At 53.0% G+C, this 17,453-nt stretch overlaps 1 protein-coding gene across 1 annotated transcript in view; it reads right to left on the reverse strand.

Moving 5' to 3' along the window:
• Nucleotides 1-16,011, reverse strand: part of SIM2 (SIM bHLH transcription factor 2) — a 58,908-nt gene extending 42,897 nt beyond the window's left edge. Inside the window, exons 1-3 of the mRNA XM_063393217.1 lie at nt 12,782-16,011; nt 5,254-5,336; nt 2,125-2,214 (exon numbers count right to left, since the gene is read on the reverse strand). Of these exons, the coding sequence (XP_063249287.1) occupies nt 2,125-2,214; nt 5,254-5,336; nt 12,782-12,956 (348 nt within the window). The 5' untranslated portion in view covers nt 12,957-16,011. The remainder of the gene's footprint in view (nt 1-2,124; nt 2,215-5,253; nt 5,337-12,781) is intronic.
• Between the last annotated feature and the right edge of the window lie 1,442 nt (nt 16,012-17,453).

Here is a 17,453-nt window from a genome sequence, read left to right on the forward strand (position 1 = left end):
GCAGCCTGATATTAGTGCTGCTGCTGCTGCAAGCCAAATTATCCCTTCAAAAATTGAATATTGAGGCAGGTCGGTGATAAATCAGGAGGAGTTGTTAACTGGGGGTCTTGTTTATAAATAAACCCTTGTGCACTGTGAATTTTTTGTGTTTTGAGAGTCCCTTAAATAGCAAATCCCACAAGTTCCAAGCTCAGTTATTCCAAACCTCTGCTGAAGTGAAAGCTTTGAGATTTTGCTGATTAAACTGCCTTCAAAAAGCAACTTGACCAAGCCTTCTGATTTTCCTCAGCATCTATTGCATGAAGATTTTTTAGATATTTCCATGCACATGAAATTCAGTCAGTGCTGGTGAGCAGGAGGGATAAACAGGATTAAAACCCTACACGTGCCAAAGTCTGTTCAGTGCCCTGTTGATCCCACAATTCTTTAATTTCTCCAAATAACTGGATAATGCTGAGACCTGCAAGATCTGGTGGCTTGATATTCCTCCAAAAGAAGGAAAAACCTGGAAAATCAGGGAGCAAAAAGCAAAGGAAAGGGAGTTGGAGCTCAAGGAGGGGATGCTCAGTGCTTTGGGATAATGGCACTGATTAAATGGATGGATTTTAGCAGGAAACATCCTGAATCCTGGCAAAAAATCAGTATGAGAGAAGATGGAAAACCTTCAAACTTCAAACTTTCAACCAGGTTGAAAAATGAGTAGAAAAAAGGGCCCTTCTGTGGGGCAGTTTGTTTTCAAGCAAAGCAGGGTTTAAAGGAATTTGAACATGAATTAAATGGTATGAAACAAACCATAACAGAGTGAACTGAACAAACTGAACCAAGAGTGTTTCCTGCTCATGTTTTTAAAATTAGCAGGTTTTAAAAAATGTATTTATGGTATTATGAATTACTTTTCCTAAAGATATTAGAGAAACAGGGATTTAGAAATGGTTTTATGGGTTTACATCCTTGTTTTCTCTACCTCTTGAGTTTTATTTCATCTCATTGCCACTAATTCTAATGTCACTGTTATAAACACACATCCAAAGAATTCCACTTTTTTTTTTCAATGAAAAATATTGATTATTACAAAAATTAAGGTACACAAATAATCCTCACTATTAAAGCCCCCCTCTCTATTGATTGGAACAGCAACAGGATAAATTAACCAGGTATTTTCAGGATATTCTCCTCTCTCTCACCTCCATCTCCTTATCCTTCTCCCCTCTGCTGTTTCATCTTTATTGCATTCATTTATTTATTTAAAAATGTTTGATACACCACTGACCACCTCAGCTTCTTGCAAGTCTCATCTAGGGCCTGCTGAAATTAATGAGGAATTTCTTTGATGGCATTTTGGCAAATTTTAGGTCAGGTGCCAGCAGTGAAGACAAAGGGATGGAGAGTGACCTCCTACAATAAATTCAGGCTCTTTGCCCTTGTACCTATCCCAAGAAGGCAAAAAAAAAAATAGAAATGTCCATCTAAGAGAAAAAAACACCATAAAACCCCCTCATACTTCTGGTGCAGAACAGTAGTAAACTGAGTTTTATGAGTTCTATCACAACCATATAAAACGCTTTACTGAAAAGACCACTGAGCTGGAAAAACTCAGGGAAAACTACCCTGAATTCCATGTGAACACTCATAAATCTGCCCCCCTTTTCCTTTTTTTTTTTTTAATTTAATTTTATTTTTTTTTCCCTCCTCCTCCAGCACATTTACCATAAAAACCCTGTTCCACGTCAGATTTCCTCTCCCTCAGTATCTGACACAATCTGAGACTCCCAGACTCGAATTCTGAGCTTTATTTCAGCCCTGTTGCCTGACCAGGGTTTCAGGCCCTGCCTCCATCTGCAATTTGCAATATCATATTATTTATGGCCCTCCTGAAAGGTAATGAGGAGTAAAATACAATGAACAAGAACAGATATAAAGACAGGGTGATGTGGTGGCAAGCAAAGGAAATTTGAGTATTTTACCAAAGCTGTTTTCAGGCAGAAAAAAAAAAAAGCTTCAAACAGCCCTGGAAAAAAAAGAAATTACTTTATATAAAGGCAAGGCACCAGTGTGAGGGTCCAAATTTGCATTTAGCAGTTTTATTTGATTTCTGCTTTCGTTGTCAGAGCACTCCCCCCATACCTGGGACAGGCCAAGGTGCACAGATGCTGTTTCAGAAATGTACATTATTTTGCCATCGGACGCCACGACGAAAACAAAGCCATCCAAAGTCTGGAATAAAGAGAAATGCACAGGGTAAGAAGCAAGAAATCTGTTTAGAGCATTTGCAGTGGGGGAAAAAAATATTTTAGAGGGTTATTTCTGACTTCAGTGGCAAAGAGCAAAATTTAAGGAATAGAAAATTTTGTCTGATTTTGTTCCTTTAAATCCACCTCATTCCCCTGCAGATGCAGCTTTGCTGCTGCACTTTCAGGGAATATTTTGCTGCTGATTTAGGTTTTTTTTTTAGTGCTTAGCCCAAATCCTGAGCTCTGTGGTGCTCAGACCCTACGTGAGCCATTTTTTATGGCATAATGGGCAGACCCAGCTCTCTGCTATTTGCAATTTATTGAGTGGCAGTGCTGGAATTTGGCTGCATTTTCAATGTTGTATTTCTGAGCAGAGAGCTCTCTGCTCTGCAACAGTGTGAACTTCCCAAAAGAAAGCAGAAAAAGCACCCAAAACTTCATAAGCACAAATATCTCTCTGTGAGTGGGATAAAGATTTATCCCTGCGATCTCTAAACCTCAACCAAGGCAAATTTGAGAACCAATCCTGCAAATTCTCCTTGACAGGATATTGGCTGGGAGGGAAATATTGCTTGTGTGAGTGAAAACTGAAGTTTGATTTAGTCAGATATGATTTAGATGAGAAAAAAGAAATAATGTGGTAAAGCTCAGCCAGAACTGGCCACAATTTGGATTCAAAACCTCTCAGTTTGGGGGGCCCTTGATTTTTCAGTGCCCAATTTCAGGCATTTTTTCCAAAGTAGCTTTGGAAAAAATGCCTGAAATTGGGCACTGAAAAATAGCAAAAAGTCTGCATTTTCTATACCCAGCAAGGAAAGCTTTGATCAGCAATGGCATGTGAATATCAGTGAATATTAACTCACATGAATATCATTGGAAAATATATTTACAAGAGAAAAAAGGATTTTTACAGCACATAGGTGAAAGAATCACCTGTTTTAATCCATTTAAAGTCACTGAACTGGAAGAGAAGAAATAAAATCCTGTCTACTTCCTGCACCTCTAATGCCACCCCAATAAGAAAATATTCCAAATTATTCTCTGGCCTGCTAATGACTCTACAGCATATAATTGAAACCAGATTACTCTTTGCCTTTTTTTTAAACATTAATTAATTTTTGTAGAAATATTAAAATTGGAAATAATTTGTTGCCGTTTTAGCCACGATTTTGGTTTAAACACTGCTGTCTTGCAATTGCTTTACCCTGCATCATTAATAAACTTAATAAAATTAATAATGTGCTGCTGTTACTGCAGCACATCCCAAAATTTCATGTACAGGAAAGCTGAAAATTCACATGGAAAATTTCAGTCTAAGAACCTTAATAAAAAAAAATTAGATTTGCAGTAAATGTGGGTTTATTAAAACCTTCAGCGTTCGTCATTCAGAAATAACTGAACTGTAAAATGAGAGTTACAGGTGGTCAGCATTTAATTCCGTGTAAATTCAATTGGTGCCAAACAAAACGGGGAACGGCCAGGAGGAGGAGTAACAACAATGGTTTATACAATCGGCTCTGTATTTCAATATATACATTAAATTATGGTACAGATTATTATACAGAAGTAGTTCAGGAGGACTCTGAAAGAGCTGAGAAGACAGCAGCCACTCGAAATAAAATTTCTAAGGCTGGAAATGCCTCCCCAGGGAGATAATTCTGAGCTCTGACATCGCCTGGATGTTGTCAGTACCTCCCGAAAATCTCATTTTTCCCCGCAGGAAAGCGGCTGATGCTCTGCGGTAACAAATAAATCCCAAAGGTCGGAATTCTCCGCGGCCGCGGAGCCCGGGCAGGGATTTTCTCTCGAGGTTTTTATCCCCGGCCGAGCAGAGCAGTGAGAACAGCCGCAGTCCTGTGGCCAGGAATTCACCTCCCACAAATAAACCCGCCCGGGAAATGGTTCCGGTTTGCTGGCCCTTTAAAAATCGGGGGAGAAAACCCACGCTAAGTTCACTTATTAAAAAAAAAATATATATCTATCTATCTATATCTATATCTATATCTATATCTATATCTATATCTATATCTATATCTATATCTATATCTATATCTATATCTATATCTATATCTATATCTATATCTATCATCTATATCATCTATATCTATATATCAGCTATCAGCTATATATATATCATTTATCCATATATCCATATATCCATATATCCATATATCCATATATCCATATATCCATATATCCATATATCTATATATCTATATATCTATATATCCATGTATCTATATATCTATATATCTATATATCTATATATCTATATATCTATATATCCATATATCTATATATCTATATATCTATATATCTATATATCTATGTGTCTATATATCTATATATCTATATATCTATTTATATATATTTATATCAGCTACTTTGGAAAAATGTCTGAAATTGGGCACTGATATATATGTGTGTGTATATATATATATATGTATAATTAAGTTAAATGCAATATTTTAGTGGGGGGTTTTTTGTTGTTTTGGTTTGTTTTTTTGGTTTTTTTGGTTTTTTTTCCTCCTCCTGCTGGCGCGCTCGCCCCGGCTACCACCTCCTAAACTCGGAATTCAGAGGAATTCCAGGAGCAGCGGCATTTCCAGGTGCTCCAGCGCCGGTGTTCCCCTGTCCCCTCCCCCGGGGACATCCCGGGGACACCCCCGGCACTTCTGGGGAGGCTGATTTCAGCTTTTAGGGCTGGAGAGATTAAAGCTTTTAGGGCTGGAGGCGCTCGGCGTGCACAGGGGGATGAGCGCCTCTTGTTTCTGCCCATATCAGAGGCGAAAAAAACCCCAAAATAATTGGAATATAAGTGGTTGGTGTGACTGGTTTGCTGCTCCCGCAGCCCGGCGAGGCTCGGGAATGAGGTGAAGGCTTCAGGCAGGATCCTGTCGGGGAGGGAGGAGGAGGAGGAGGAGGAGGAGGATGAAGAAAGGAAAATGAGGAGGAGGAGAGGCAGCCCCTCACTCCAGGTTTTCCATGCGCGTCTCCCCGGGAGGAGGAAGGCGTGCGCTACCTGAAGCAGGTGCGATCCCAGCTCCATGGCCACGTTGTCCAAGGGCCCGATCCTGCTGGGCTGGCCCCAGGCGTCGCCCAGACCTGCGAGAGAAGCGAGGATTTGGTCAGAGCCGGGAGCGGAGCCCGCGCTGCCCTCCTCCCGCGGGGAGCGGGTGGAAAAGGGAAGGAAAGGAAAGGTGGGAAGGAAAGAAAGTCCTTCCCCACACGGGCTTCGGGAGGGAATTGTTCTTTTCCTGGCCCACAGCATCCCCGCTGTCGCCTTCCCCGAGAGCCCCCAGGGACGCGGCCACTGCTGCCCCCCGTCCTTGCGGCGTCCCCACGGCCCCGTCCCCGCCAGCGGCCACCCCCGAGGCGGCCAGGGAGGATGAGGAGGGCCGGAGATAAACTGGAGATAAACTGGAGATAAATGGCACCAACACAGCTTCGCCCCCCTGAACACATCGAGCCCTGCTGACCCCACAGCCCGATCCTATAGCCCGGCCCCACAGCCCAATCCCACAGCCCGATCCCACAGCCCGGCCCCACAGCCTGACCCCACAGCCGAACCCCACAGCCCGACTCCATATCCCGATCCCACAGCCCGGCCCCACAGCCCGATCCCACAGCCCGAGCCCGCCTCGGTGGCAGGGGAAGGTTTCTGACGGAGCTGGCTTGGGGGGAGGAGGGGCGGCTGGGCTGGGCTTTGTGCGCTGATTGCTTTGTTGATTTGTTTGTTTGTTTGTTTGTTTGTTGTTTTGTTTTGTTGGTTTGTTTGTTTTCGCTCCCCCCGTGCAAAGGAGCCCTTCAGCAGCTCCCGCTGAGCCCAGCCCGCCGCCGAGCGCTGGACACTCCTGTCCCCACCTGGTTGGTGGCACAGGGGCCGCTGTCCCCAAGGGATGGAGGGGAGGGGAAGGACGCGACCTCCTCCGTTCGGTGCTCATTTTTGGAGAGGAAGGACAGCCCTCGGCCCCGGGGCCCGGGGAGCGGTGACCCCGGCCCAAAGGCGGGGATCGGGCGCTGCCAGCCCGGAATTCCACAATCGGTCCGAAACTGCGCCCTGCGCTCCCCCGGGGTCCTCTCTCTGCCCGGGTGCTGCCAAAGCAACCTCCTTTCTCCCGGCTGCGCAGGGAGCCCCGCTCGGCTCCGGAACGGGAGGAAAAGGGATAAAAATCCCTGCCCTGCGCTCCAGCTCCGCGATTCCCCTCCCGGAGCCCTCCCGGATCCGTTTGTGCTTTGGCACTCAGACCTGGTGCGGGGATGATGCGGGGATTTGTCTCCACTCTTGGAACATCCCCTCGGGGAGGGCAGGATCTCGCACAGGAGGGACGGGAGGCGGCGGGGAGGACGCGGTGCTTCCCCCCGAGCTCGGATTCCCTTCCCGCTGCCGGGCTCCGTGTCCTGCTCCCTCCGGGAAAGCCCCGAGGAGATTCCCGTGCCGGGCAGGGGACACCGGGGACCTCAGCCGGCCCTGAGACTCCTTTTCGCAGTCCCAAAACCCAACAAGAGGGGTTTGCATCCCCACCCCGTGTCCGTCCGGCCGTGTCTCTCCAAATCCCGGGAATTCCCGGCGCTTTCCCTTGGGAAAGGGAAGGACACCTTCCCTGCTCTGAAAGAAGCGCTGCGGGATTTTCTGGGAAGAGCCAAACGAAAATTCGGGGTTTTCTCCGCCTCTTCCCAATTCTCCGTTTGGAAAAGGCTCCTAAACTTCCAGAGACACGGCAAAAAATGTCCTGAGCGCTGAAATGCTCTTTCGTTTCTGGGGAGAAAAAGATTGAGAATGGCGGAGTCATCCTGCTATTTCTGTCCCGAGAAGAGAACAAATGCAAACTCCAGAGTCTGTCCCTATGCCTGTGAGGGGTTTGACCTTATTTCGATTTACTAATTACAAATTTCGAAACGCGAGACTGCAAACCCGCCAAGAGAGTCCCGCACAGCGGTGAAAAACCTGCCCCGAGTTTTCCATTCCGAAAGACGGAGCAGATTTATTCCCTGAGCTCTCACGAAACCCTTCAGGAACGAGCCGCGCCTCTGCCCCACCCGTGCGAGACAATTCTCTCCGTCCCCTCCTGTCACAGCACCCCAAAATCTGCACGAGTCGTGAGGTTCTTTCCTAGCCCGGAGTAAAACATGTCAGATTGCACAGATTTGCTCCTTTTGGAATTTTAAATCGGAGTCGCCGTCGCCAAGGATCGCATCAAACGTAAACACGCCCGGTGGATCAGGCTGGCATTCGCCTGAGCTTATTTTAAAGCCGGTGATTTTATCATTTAATCCGCCAGCAGATCGCTTTAAAGGTGAAAACGAAACGAATAAAACCTCGCATTCGAATGAAGGACTGACGCCCATTAACTTCTCCTCCGAGAGATTTGCCAACGCGCCCTCCTGCAAACGTATGGATGCCATAGGCTCGGCCGGGCCGCTCCTGCCCGGCCAGAAAATATCTCACAAATTCTCCCCAAAATCGCTGCCGATGCACAGCGAGCGCTCCTTCGGGACGGGGCTTCGCTGAGACGGGCAGCGATCCCGCCTGGGGAGGCTGCCGGGTGCCCCACACGGCCGGGTGGAAAGGAAATTTGGAAGGAAAAATTGTCAGATGTCCCCTTTTCAGATGTCCCCTTTTCAGACGTCCCCTGGCAGCAGGAATTCCCCGGCCCCGGGAGCGATTCCCTGGTGGAGCATCCTCCCCGCGAACGCTGGCAACACCCGTGGGGGTGGCCTGGCCCCCAGCGCGGCTCCTGTGCCGTGCTGCAGGGTCAGGGATCATCCAGATCCAGCGGCCTGGGGGGATTCCGGCTGCGGGAAGCCGGGAGAGCCGGGGCTGAGCTCAGCGGCAGAGCCCGCACGGCCCCGGCGGGACGGGGACTCGCCAGCGCCAGGTTCAACCTTCGCTTTTCTGGCACCCCGCCGCCGCAGGCATGGGCGAGACGAGCCTCCCTGCGGCTTTTGCAGGTGTTTGCAGCGGTGTGTGTCCCCCCGGGCCCGGGGCAGGGCGGACAGGGCAGGAGCGGGGAGCCCGGCAGGGCAAAGCACCGGCCCCAGGCGCAGCCGTGCCCGCCGCACCCCTCCGGGCACCGGGAGGCAGCTCCGGCTCCGACAGCTCCGGCTCGGGGCCAGAGGGGGTTTTAGACAAACACCCCAAAATTCCTGCTGCTTTTGCAGTGGAGAAACTGGGGGATTTTCGTACAAACGCGTCCCGTTCCCTGCGGCAGACACGGACAAAATCCCCCTCCGCCTTTTGACATCCCGGGCTGTTTTTCAGTGCCTCAGCACTCACTTAGTCCCATTTTGTACATTCGTACATTTCCCAGTTTCCAGGGAGGCAGCGGGGCTAGCGAAAGCGTAACAAGATCTAGAAATATTTGGGAACAGCTCCCACCTTCGCTCTCGGCGTACAGAAGTCCGTCCACACACACGTTGGAAAGCCCGGTAGCTTTTCAGCTCGGGATTCTGCTAAAAGAATTAATTCGCCGTCCATTACGTTCCGTATCGGGTTGCCCTGCAACTTGGAGTATTTCCTTTGTGTCTGCTGGGCTGCTCCCCGGAGCTCGAGGTCCCCCGGCCTTCACAAGGAACACGGGGACAAGGACAAACCCTGGGGGTTCGCCGCCAATCCCGGGGTTTGGGTTTTCCCCGGCTCGCCTGTGCCTCCCTCGGCCGGGAGAGCCCCGGTGGAATTCCCGGGGGGCGGCCCCGGAGCCCCACGGGGCTTCGTGCCCCTCTTTGAGGAGAGGTGAGAGGCTCTGCTGTCCCCCCGTGAGGAGGAGGAGGAGGAGGCAGCGGGGCCGGGGCAGCGCTGACACCGAGCCCCGTGTGCAGGGAGGGATCTCGGCATCGCCGGATCCCGGGGCCGCGGTGGGAACACCCGGGCCCGGCCAGGGGAACCTCTGCGAGGGGGAAAGCCCCAGGCCAGGGGCGCTTTGGGAAGGAGCGGGGCTGGGCAGGGATGTGCGGGGCTCTCTGCGGGCTCAGCCTGGGGAAAGCGGCCGAGGGCGGTGGGAAGGACGGGCGGAAAGATGGAGAGTTTTATTTTATAAAAATAAAATTTTAAAAATTAAAAAAAGAAGGTGAAGTCGCAGAAAAAAAAAAAAAAAAAAAAAAAGTGGGGAAAGTAGTCCAACAAATCTTCCCTCCAGGACACCCGCACAACCCGGCTCTCCCCGCCGAGCCCAACCCACCAGACCGTGTGAAGAGGCCCCAAAGCGGGCGTCCTGCAGCCGGGGAGGTCACGGGCAGAGCCACGGCAGTGACCCCCGCCCTCCCTTTCTCCTTCCCTCCCTCCCTCCCTCCCTCCCCTCCGGCCGGGAGAGACCGCAGCGACCCCGCCGCCCGTCCCCGCCCCGACCCCGCGGCGCGGGGCTCCGGCCCCAGGAAAAACCCTAAAAAAAAAGCGCTTTTGTTTTAGTAAGACCTTCAATGTCACTATTAGTGGTTAGTACAATAGGGGCCGGCTTTCCAAAAAGGATTACTCACGCCTCGCGCTTTATTTATTTGTTGAATTCATTAACGAACCATTTCCGAGCGCGTGTGACACTCAGATGAAATAGCTGCGATTCGCCTCGATTTTCTTAAAATACACATTCGTGGCCAGGTTTAAACGGGGGCCGAAGACTGTGAATATTCCTGGTAATTCCTATTGTCTGCTTCCCGGAATGAGGAAGGTCTCAGATCTACCGCTCCGTCACTTTATTCCGATTAGTTTGTATTGCGCGCATTATATTTTGGGTCGCATATTAATTAGCTCGCTCCCATCCGGTTTAAACAACCATAAATGTCCAATTTTATAATCCGTTTTGGACACCGCTTTTGGGGGGAGGGAGAGGGTGACGATTTCACCAGTGTGCAACAACCGAGGGGCAGAGAATCGCGGATCTTACACGCGATCCGTTCTCTCCTCTCTTTCTTCCATTAGCTCCTTTTCAAAATAAAAATAAATAAATAAAATAAAATAAAATACTGACAGCGGAGACAGAAGACGACTCGTGGTATATTTTTGTTCTACAGCAACAAAGCCGTGGCAACCAAAACAACAACAACAACAACAACAAAAAGGACCCGAAAACACGAGAGGAGCGGGTGTCAGGGATCGGGAGAGCGGGGGAGGCTGCGGTGTCCCGGCTTTAACTTCTGAATCTCAAGGTCGCAGGGCACAGCCTGGGACATGGGAGCACCAACTTGTCCCTGGCAGGGCTCGTACTGCGGGGTCGAAAGGAGCTGGGGTAGAAATCCCCTTTCCATTTCTCTTCTTGGAGCCTGAGCGGGTTCGGTCCAGCTTCGGAAAAACCCTGAGCTGAGCAGGAGACCTGTCCCAAGCCCCGACAAACCCTGTCGGGACCAGCCACCTCGCTGAGGGGCTCAAACTTTTCCTAATCTACGTTCCAGCTCGCTGTGGGAATCAGGGGTCAGCCATCCACCGAGGGTTTTAGAAACACAGCCCTCTCTCCCTCCCTCCCTCTCTCTCCAGTCTAGACAGAGCTGAAGCCAGGTCTGCAGCTGAACAACGCTTCTGGTCGTGCTGGCCGCAGCTAATCCGGGCCTAGCACGGGTCTGGCGGCCTCCCAGACCCGTCCCCCCACCCTGTCACCCCTTTAGGCTCCCAGGGGGGCGGCTGGGGCCCCCCGGGGTGCTGCACCCCCTCTCCGGGGGCGATCCCCGGGGAGAGCATCGCGGCCTCCCCGGGAGGAGGCCGGGGCTGGGGAGGGGGCCTGGTTGGTGCCCACCTGAATTTCACGGCCCAGGAGCTCGGACGGGGCTGCCCCGCACCCACTGGCTCCAACCGGGCCATGGGGCTCTTTCCCCGGGCTGGGGATTGGAGCTGGGAAACCTTTCCGGGCTGTTTCCCCTCCCAGTAAAGCCAACTGGAAACCAGTAGCCGAGTATGAGGAGGGGAGAGGGAGGACGGACAGAAGGACGGATGGATGGGGACCTCCTCCTCTCCTTCCACGGGTAAATCCCGAGGGAGACAGAAGTTTGGGTGATGCGGGACTGCGTGGAAGAGAAACCCCCCTAAAACAAATCCATCTGCGGCCGGCTCTGCCCGCAGCCGCCTCTGTCCGGGTCCCCCTGTCCCCTCCACCCTCCCAGGCACCAAACGCAGGGCTCGGGGAGCGGAGGAGGTAATTCCCCCGGCCTGTCATCCCTGGGCGCAGAGCTTCGCTTTTCAATGTATTTCCAGGCGTACTTAAGACGATGAAAGATCAGGAATTCGCTGTATGCATTTAAACGTTGCCCTTAATAAGCAGAGTGTGCGGAAGCGCACGCCCGGCCTGTTTAGGGAAGACAGACACATAAAACACACCCGGGCCGTGGGTATAAACCTGCTCTCGGGGTCGCCTCGTTGCTCTGGAGGATCAGCAGGGCTGGAAAAGCCGGGACGCATCCGGCAGCATCTCGGAACGTGCCGCTCGCCCTCCCTCCCAAATCAAAGGCGCTCGGGGGCACGGCTCGCCAGGCACGGCCGGCCAGTGACCCCCACCTCGAAATGACGGCGCTTCTGGTTCTCGTCGGGAGGTTTCCCGCTGGGGAATGATGGCTGGAAAATGCGGCGGAGCAGTGCCTCGCTCCCCCTGCTCCGCCGGCTCGGGGGCGCACGCTAAAGCAGCCCTGGCTTCCCATGGCACGGCTGCTCCGTGCTCCCGAATTTTCTGAATTAAATGGCCACGACGGTAAGCTCTGCTCGGGTTGGGACGATTTGTTGTTGTTGTTTCTTTTTTTTTTTTTTTTTCCGCCCTCCCCCGATTTTATTTTTGGCCGCGTTTTTCTTTTTTAGCCTTTTAATAAAGCTCCTTAGAAACCGCGCCGGAGAGAAGAGCAGAGCAGACCATTTCCCGCTGCGGGACTCGCTAATTCCTTCACCCCGGCTCCTGGTCCGGGGAGGCACAAGCAGATGACAAAGGGGGGCAGCCGGGCTTTAATTGAGCCCCGGGGGAAGCTGCCCGGTCCCCGGGGAAAGCTGATTCCCCCCAAACCCCGCGGGAAGGAGAGATCGGTGCCGGGCTCGCTGCTGGCTGTCCCCGACAAGAGCCACAAGAAGGGGTCGCGGCCGGGCTGGGCTCGGACCCTCCTTCCCCTCTCTCGCCGGCCCCAGGAGAAGCCGCAGGGCCTCCCAGCCTGCTCGCCTAGCTCCAGAAAACTCCGACCAAAACAAAATGGTATTAACAACCGCACAGTTCGTTGGTTTTTGGGTTGTTTTCCCCCGGACGGGAAGGGCCGCGCCCAGGGGCCATCCCCGGGGGCCGGGCGGGCTCCTCGGGGGCCGCAGACACGAACCGAGCCCGCTCTCACCGGGGCGCTCCCCCCGAGCCAAGGGGCTGAAGCGGCAGCCGAGGAGGAGAAAGGAGGGATGAAGCAGCCGCCTCTGCCTCCCTCCGGGGCTGAGGCAGCGCTGCCTCCTCTTCCAGCGAGGACGGGCTCATTTCCAGCTCGCCTCTCCCTCGATCCCCCTCGCTCGCCACCGCGGGCATCCCCTCGCTCCTGCCCGGGCCGTGCCCAGCCCAGCGCCCCCTCCCCGCTCTCTCCCTCCCTCCCGGGCTCCCAGGGGGTGGCTTTACCTTCGGGGAAGACCGCTCGCATTTTCAGGTAGCTGGTGGTGAGGCGGATGATGGACGCCTTGTCCAGCTGCGAGGTGATGGCCGAGGGCAGCGGCAGCAGTTTGGCCAGCTCGTAGAATTCTCCATTTTCTTTTTCCCGTCTAGTCTTTGCCGCGTTCTTGGATTTTTCCTTCATCGCGACTGCTGCAAGGCGGGGATGTCACTGGCATATTAGACCCGGTTCTTCCGAATGGCAGGGGGGCATGGATTTCCACTGCACACTTACAGTTTTCGTTTAGGGAAGGGAATTGTCCCAAATCAAATCAAATAATTAACAACAATAATAATAAACGAAGTGGGAAAAAAAAAAAAAAAAGACAAAAAGGGGAGGGAAAAACAAAGCTAAACCAACCGAACAAAACCAACACCAACAGAAATGGTGCGAGGAGGGGGGAGGCGATCTCTGAGCTACAACCAGGGCGGGAAAGCCGCTCGGGAAAGGCGGATCTGCTCTGACCCTGTAGCAGCGAGGGCTTCGAAACCCAGGCTGAAAGCCCCACGGCAGCCTCCGTTCTCTGCGTGCAGCCGGGAATCGGATCTTGATCCTCTCCTCAACGGGGAGCGAGCCTCTGGGTCCCCCTCACTGACCGATTTCTTCTACTCAATCCTTCCCCGTCCAAAAATAACGATTAAAAAAAAAAAAAAGAAAAAAAAAAAGAAAGAATACAGAGCGTCCATGCAAGAAATCATTGGGCTAAGCAGGCTGAACCATTTTTGGACATTTTGTCTCTCAAAAAAAAAAAAAAAAAAAAAAAAGAAAGAAAGAAAAAGAAAAAAGGAACCAGAAGGACAGCGGGGCTCGCTGAACGAGGTGCAGAATGAGCTGGTCCCGAGGTGCCGAGGACGCGGCGCTGAAGCAGAGGCGAAGCCGGTGGCCGGAGCGCTCCGGGATCAGCGGCTCTCCTTCCCCTCCGCCCGTCCCCTCCGGCCGGGCTCCCGCGGCCCAGGGGCGCTGCCGCTCCGGCCGCGCCCGGGGGGCTCCGCCGGGGGCCGCGGGGCTGCTGCTGCCGCTGCGGCCGCTGCGCCCGGCTCCGGGCGTGCTTCTCATGCGGAGTCAAATTAAAGGATCCGTTTTCCTCGGGACCAGTGCCACTTCAGCGTTGTCTCTTTCCAAACAAGTCCGAGCGCTGGCAAAGGCGCGGCATTGATTTTTGTTGTTGTTGTTGTTGCTTTTATTTATTGGTTTGGTTTTTTGGTCGTTTTTCCTTTTTTTCGCTCCTTTTAAAGAAAAAAAGGTTTTGAAAGATAGGAATCGTTTCTCTCTTTTCTCTCTCTCTCTCTCTTTTTTGTTTCTTTTTTATTTGTCACGTATTTCGAGAGCGAAGCGGTGGCTCTTTGGCAGAGACATGCCTTTCAAAGGCAAGGGGAGGGTTTGCTACATTCACCTCCCGCAATTCGGCAAGGATCGAAGGCACAACTCCCCTCCTCTCGGAAATCACAGCCGCCACGCTCCTCGTCTGAAAGCACCGATATCTCCGGCTTTTTTTTTCTTTTTCTTTTCTTTTCTTTTCTTTTCTTTTCTTTTTTTTTTTTTTCCTTTTCTTTCCTCGCCCTTTTAGAAATTTATTTATTTATTTTGCCAGGGCCAGAAGGAGCTCTGAAGTGGACCTCTCGGTTAATTCTTTAGCAGAGGCTGCGGAAAGCCAGCAGAGCCTCAAGAGGGGAGGGGATAATGTACCCGTGACGTGTCCTCCCGCGCAGCGCCCTCCGAGGGACCCGAATCCAGAGGAGGCAGCGACTGCGGAGCTCAATCAGCGCTGCCGAGGGCACGGGAGGCCGGCCCGGGGGGAGCCGGGGGCGGGGGCCGCTCCCGGGGCAGCCCCGGCCGCTCCCCGCAGAGCCCCCTGCCCCTCGCTGCCCTTCGCGGTGACCCCGAGGGGGCCTTGTCCCCCCACCCGGGGCGGGAGGGGACACTGGGGGGGTGTGACACGCGTGGGGCCCTGTCCTCAGCCCCACCCGAGGTTTCCCCCGTTGTTGGGGAGGGGGTGACGCGTACCTGGACACGCACACAGGTACGCGTGGCTGGGACACACGCGGCACGCATTTCTGCCGTCTGATACCGTAATTGTGTCACATCTTACACGCGAATGTACAAATATATTCACACGCGGCCCCTCGGACATGCAGGGGGAGGGCGCCGAGCTCCGGGGGAGCCGCCCCGCCAGCCGCGCTTTAACCCCGCAGCTGCCGGAGCGGAGAATCCCGGGACCCCCGAGCTCCGAGAGCCGGCGGGGCTGTGACCGCCGAGAGTTTGTCACAAATGACACCCCCGGGTGCCTCGTCACGTCCCGAGTGAGGGGATGAAGGGCTGAGCCGTGCCCGGCCGGGTTTAACCCCGCAGGAGCCCCCGAGCAGCCCCCGCTGCTCTTGGGGACACGAAGCCACGCGTGTGTCGCTGTCGCACCCGCACGGGGACACAGCCCCGCTGAGCCAGCCCGTGCCGCGACCCTCCCCGGACACGCGTGGGGATTAAAGGAGGGGGCAAAGGAGAGAAAGGAGGGGCCAGCAGAGCCCGGCGAGCCGCGGCTCCGCGCCCCGCGGGGGATGGGAGGCACCGCGCCCCGGTCCTTAGCGTTAATCCCGGCAGAGGCCCGGCCGGCGGGCCGGTGTTGAGCCGGTGTGTGTTTGCCCAAGCTCGCCCGGCCTCTGTAATTGTAATTATCCCATTAGGGCAGCAGGAGCCCGGCCCGGCTCTCTGCCCTCCCCGCGGCCCCTCCGGCGGGAGCTGCGGGCGAGCGGAGCCCGGAGGGGGCTCTGTCCCCAAACCCATCCCTCTGCTCATCCCTCGGGGACAGCGGCTTCTGCAGGGCAGGCAAGGAGGGAATGGGTGGGATTGGGGCTGGAGCTGGCTCGCAGGTCAAGGGAAGCCGAGCCACAGCCTAAATGTGCGATGTGCCCCGTCTGTCCCTCCTGCACTGCCCTTTTTACCCCCAAAACAGGGGTGAAACAGCAGCTCCTGTTCATGGGGACGCTCCTGGGCACATCGGCCACGCCAGATTTAACCCGCCGCTGTATTTTTAATTTTATTTTTACTGCAGCGTGTTCCGGCTGGGACTTTCTGCCGAGCAAAACAAACGTAAATTAATTTAAGGGGGGAAAGCAAACAACCAAAAAAACTCCACCCCAAGCCAAAAAGAGCCGTCGAAAAGAAACTTCAGCTTTTCGGGGAAATTCTCAAAATTCAATGCAACCTCCGCCCGCCGCCGAAACTGGACGTATGAGCAGAGGTAAAAAAAAAATAAATCTATATATATCGGGGGAAAACATTTACTTTATATATAGATATATTTATTTATTTGCAGCAAATTAGCTGTGTATCAAGGCAGGTCCTACCGGGGTCCGATTCAACAAGCCCCGCGATCGCTGATTCCGAAAAGGAATTTATGTGGGACATTTCTGGGTCCTGTAAACAAAATATCGAGACAAACGACGGGGTGGCAAAGGAAAGCGTGAGGGGAGCGCGTCGTGCTCCCAAGGGATTGCGGAGGTTTGGAGAAGAGACAGATTTGGGAATGTTTTCCACAGAATCCCGACGGAAAATGAAAAATCGCGGTGCTGCAAGGGTGGCCCAGATCTCTCGAGGTGCATTCGCGATGTGAGTCCGAGGTGGCTGCAGGGACTTTCCTGCCACCTTTGTCATGAGAAACTCCTCGTCGGGACGAAGGTAAATTGGAGGAATAAATAAAACATTATTGTTTAAAGGTTCGGATCACGTTCTCACCGATACCCTGTTGTGGGATCCCAAACCGGGCGCGCACAAACCGCACTTTATTTAACAACATTTTCCCTTTGCTTGGAGGGGAAAACCCTTCCCGGGGTGGGAGACAGAGGGGGAGAGTTTCTTCCCCAGGTGAGCTGTGTTGAAGAGGAACATTTCCAACGTTTTCCATTTTTTTTTCTTTCCAGGATTTTCATCTGGAGACGGAAAACGAGAGGTGAGGAAAACCCCCAATCCACACCCAAATAAACTCTTTTTCGCAGCTCCGTTGTGCAGGTGGGTGCCCCGTGTCTGGGTGGCCATGGGGACAAGCCCGAGGCTCCAAGAGAGGGGGTCCAACACCTTTTTTTGGGGCAATTCCGCATTTTTTTTTCCTTGGGGGCGGCACAGCCGGGACCCCCAGCTCCGCTCCCTTCCCTCCCCTGCCCCGCCCGGGATCCAAAGGAATTCCCAGGGCCGCTCCAGGCGAGGACAGGCACGGGGGCTGCCACCCCCCCGTGTCCGTGGAGGTGCCACTCTTGCCACACAAAACCCCCCAAACTTCTCAGAGCCGCGATTTTGGTGTTGGCGGAGTTTTCCTGCTTTTTAAAAAAATTTTTTAATTTTTTTTTCCCCTCAGTGGAGGATGGGGAGGAAACCGGGGCTGCGGAGCCGAGCACAGAGCGGGGCTTAACTTTAGTCTGATGTGCTTAGCTGAAGTATTAACTGTGAGAAATCCCACCGAGTTCCACAGGAAAGAAAACACCGTCAGACATTCGAACATTTCCAGCCCGCACCATCAGCACAGCTCCAGGGGCAGCAGCGCTGATCGTCCCCGGAGGAATCCCCTGGATTCTTTATTTTAATTTTTTTTTTCCCTGTAACTACCGCTCCCAAGCGTGGCTGTACACACACAGCCGCTCACACACGCAAATC

This window comes from Prinia subflava, chromosome 3 (assembly GCF_021018805.1).
Source record: "Prinia subflava isolate CZ2003 ecotype Zambia chromosome 3, Cam_Psub_1.2, whole genome shotgun sequence".
NCBI classification, from domain to species: domain Eukaryota; kingdom Metazoa; phylum Chordata; class Aves; order Passeriformes; family Cisticolidae; genus Prinia; species Prinia subflava.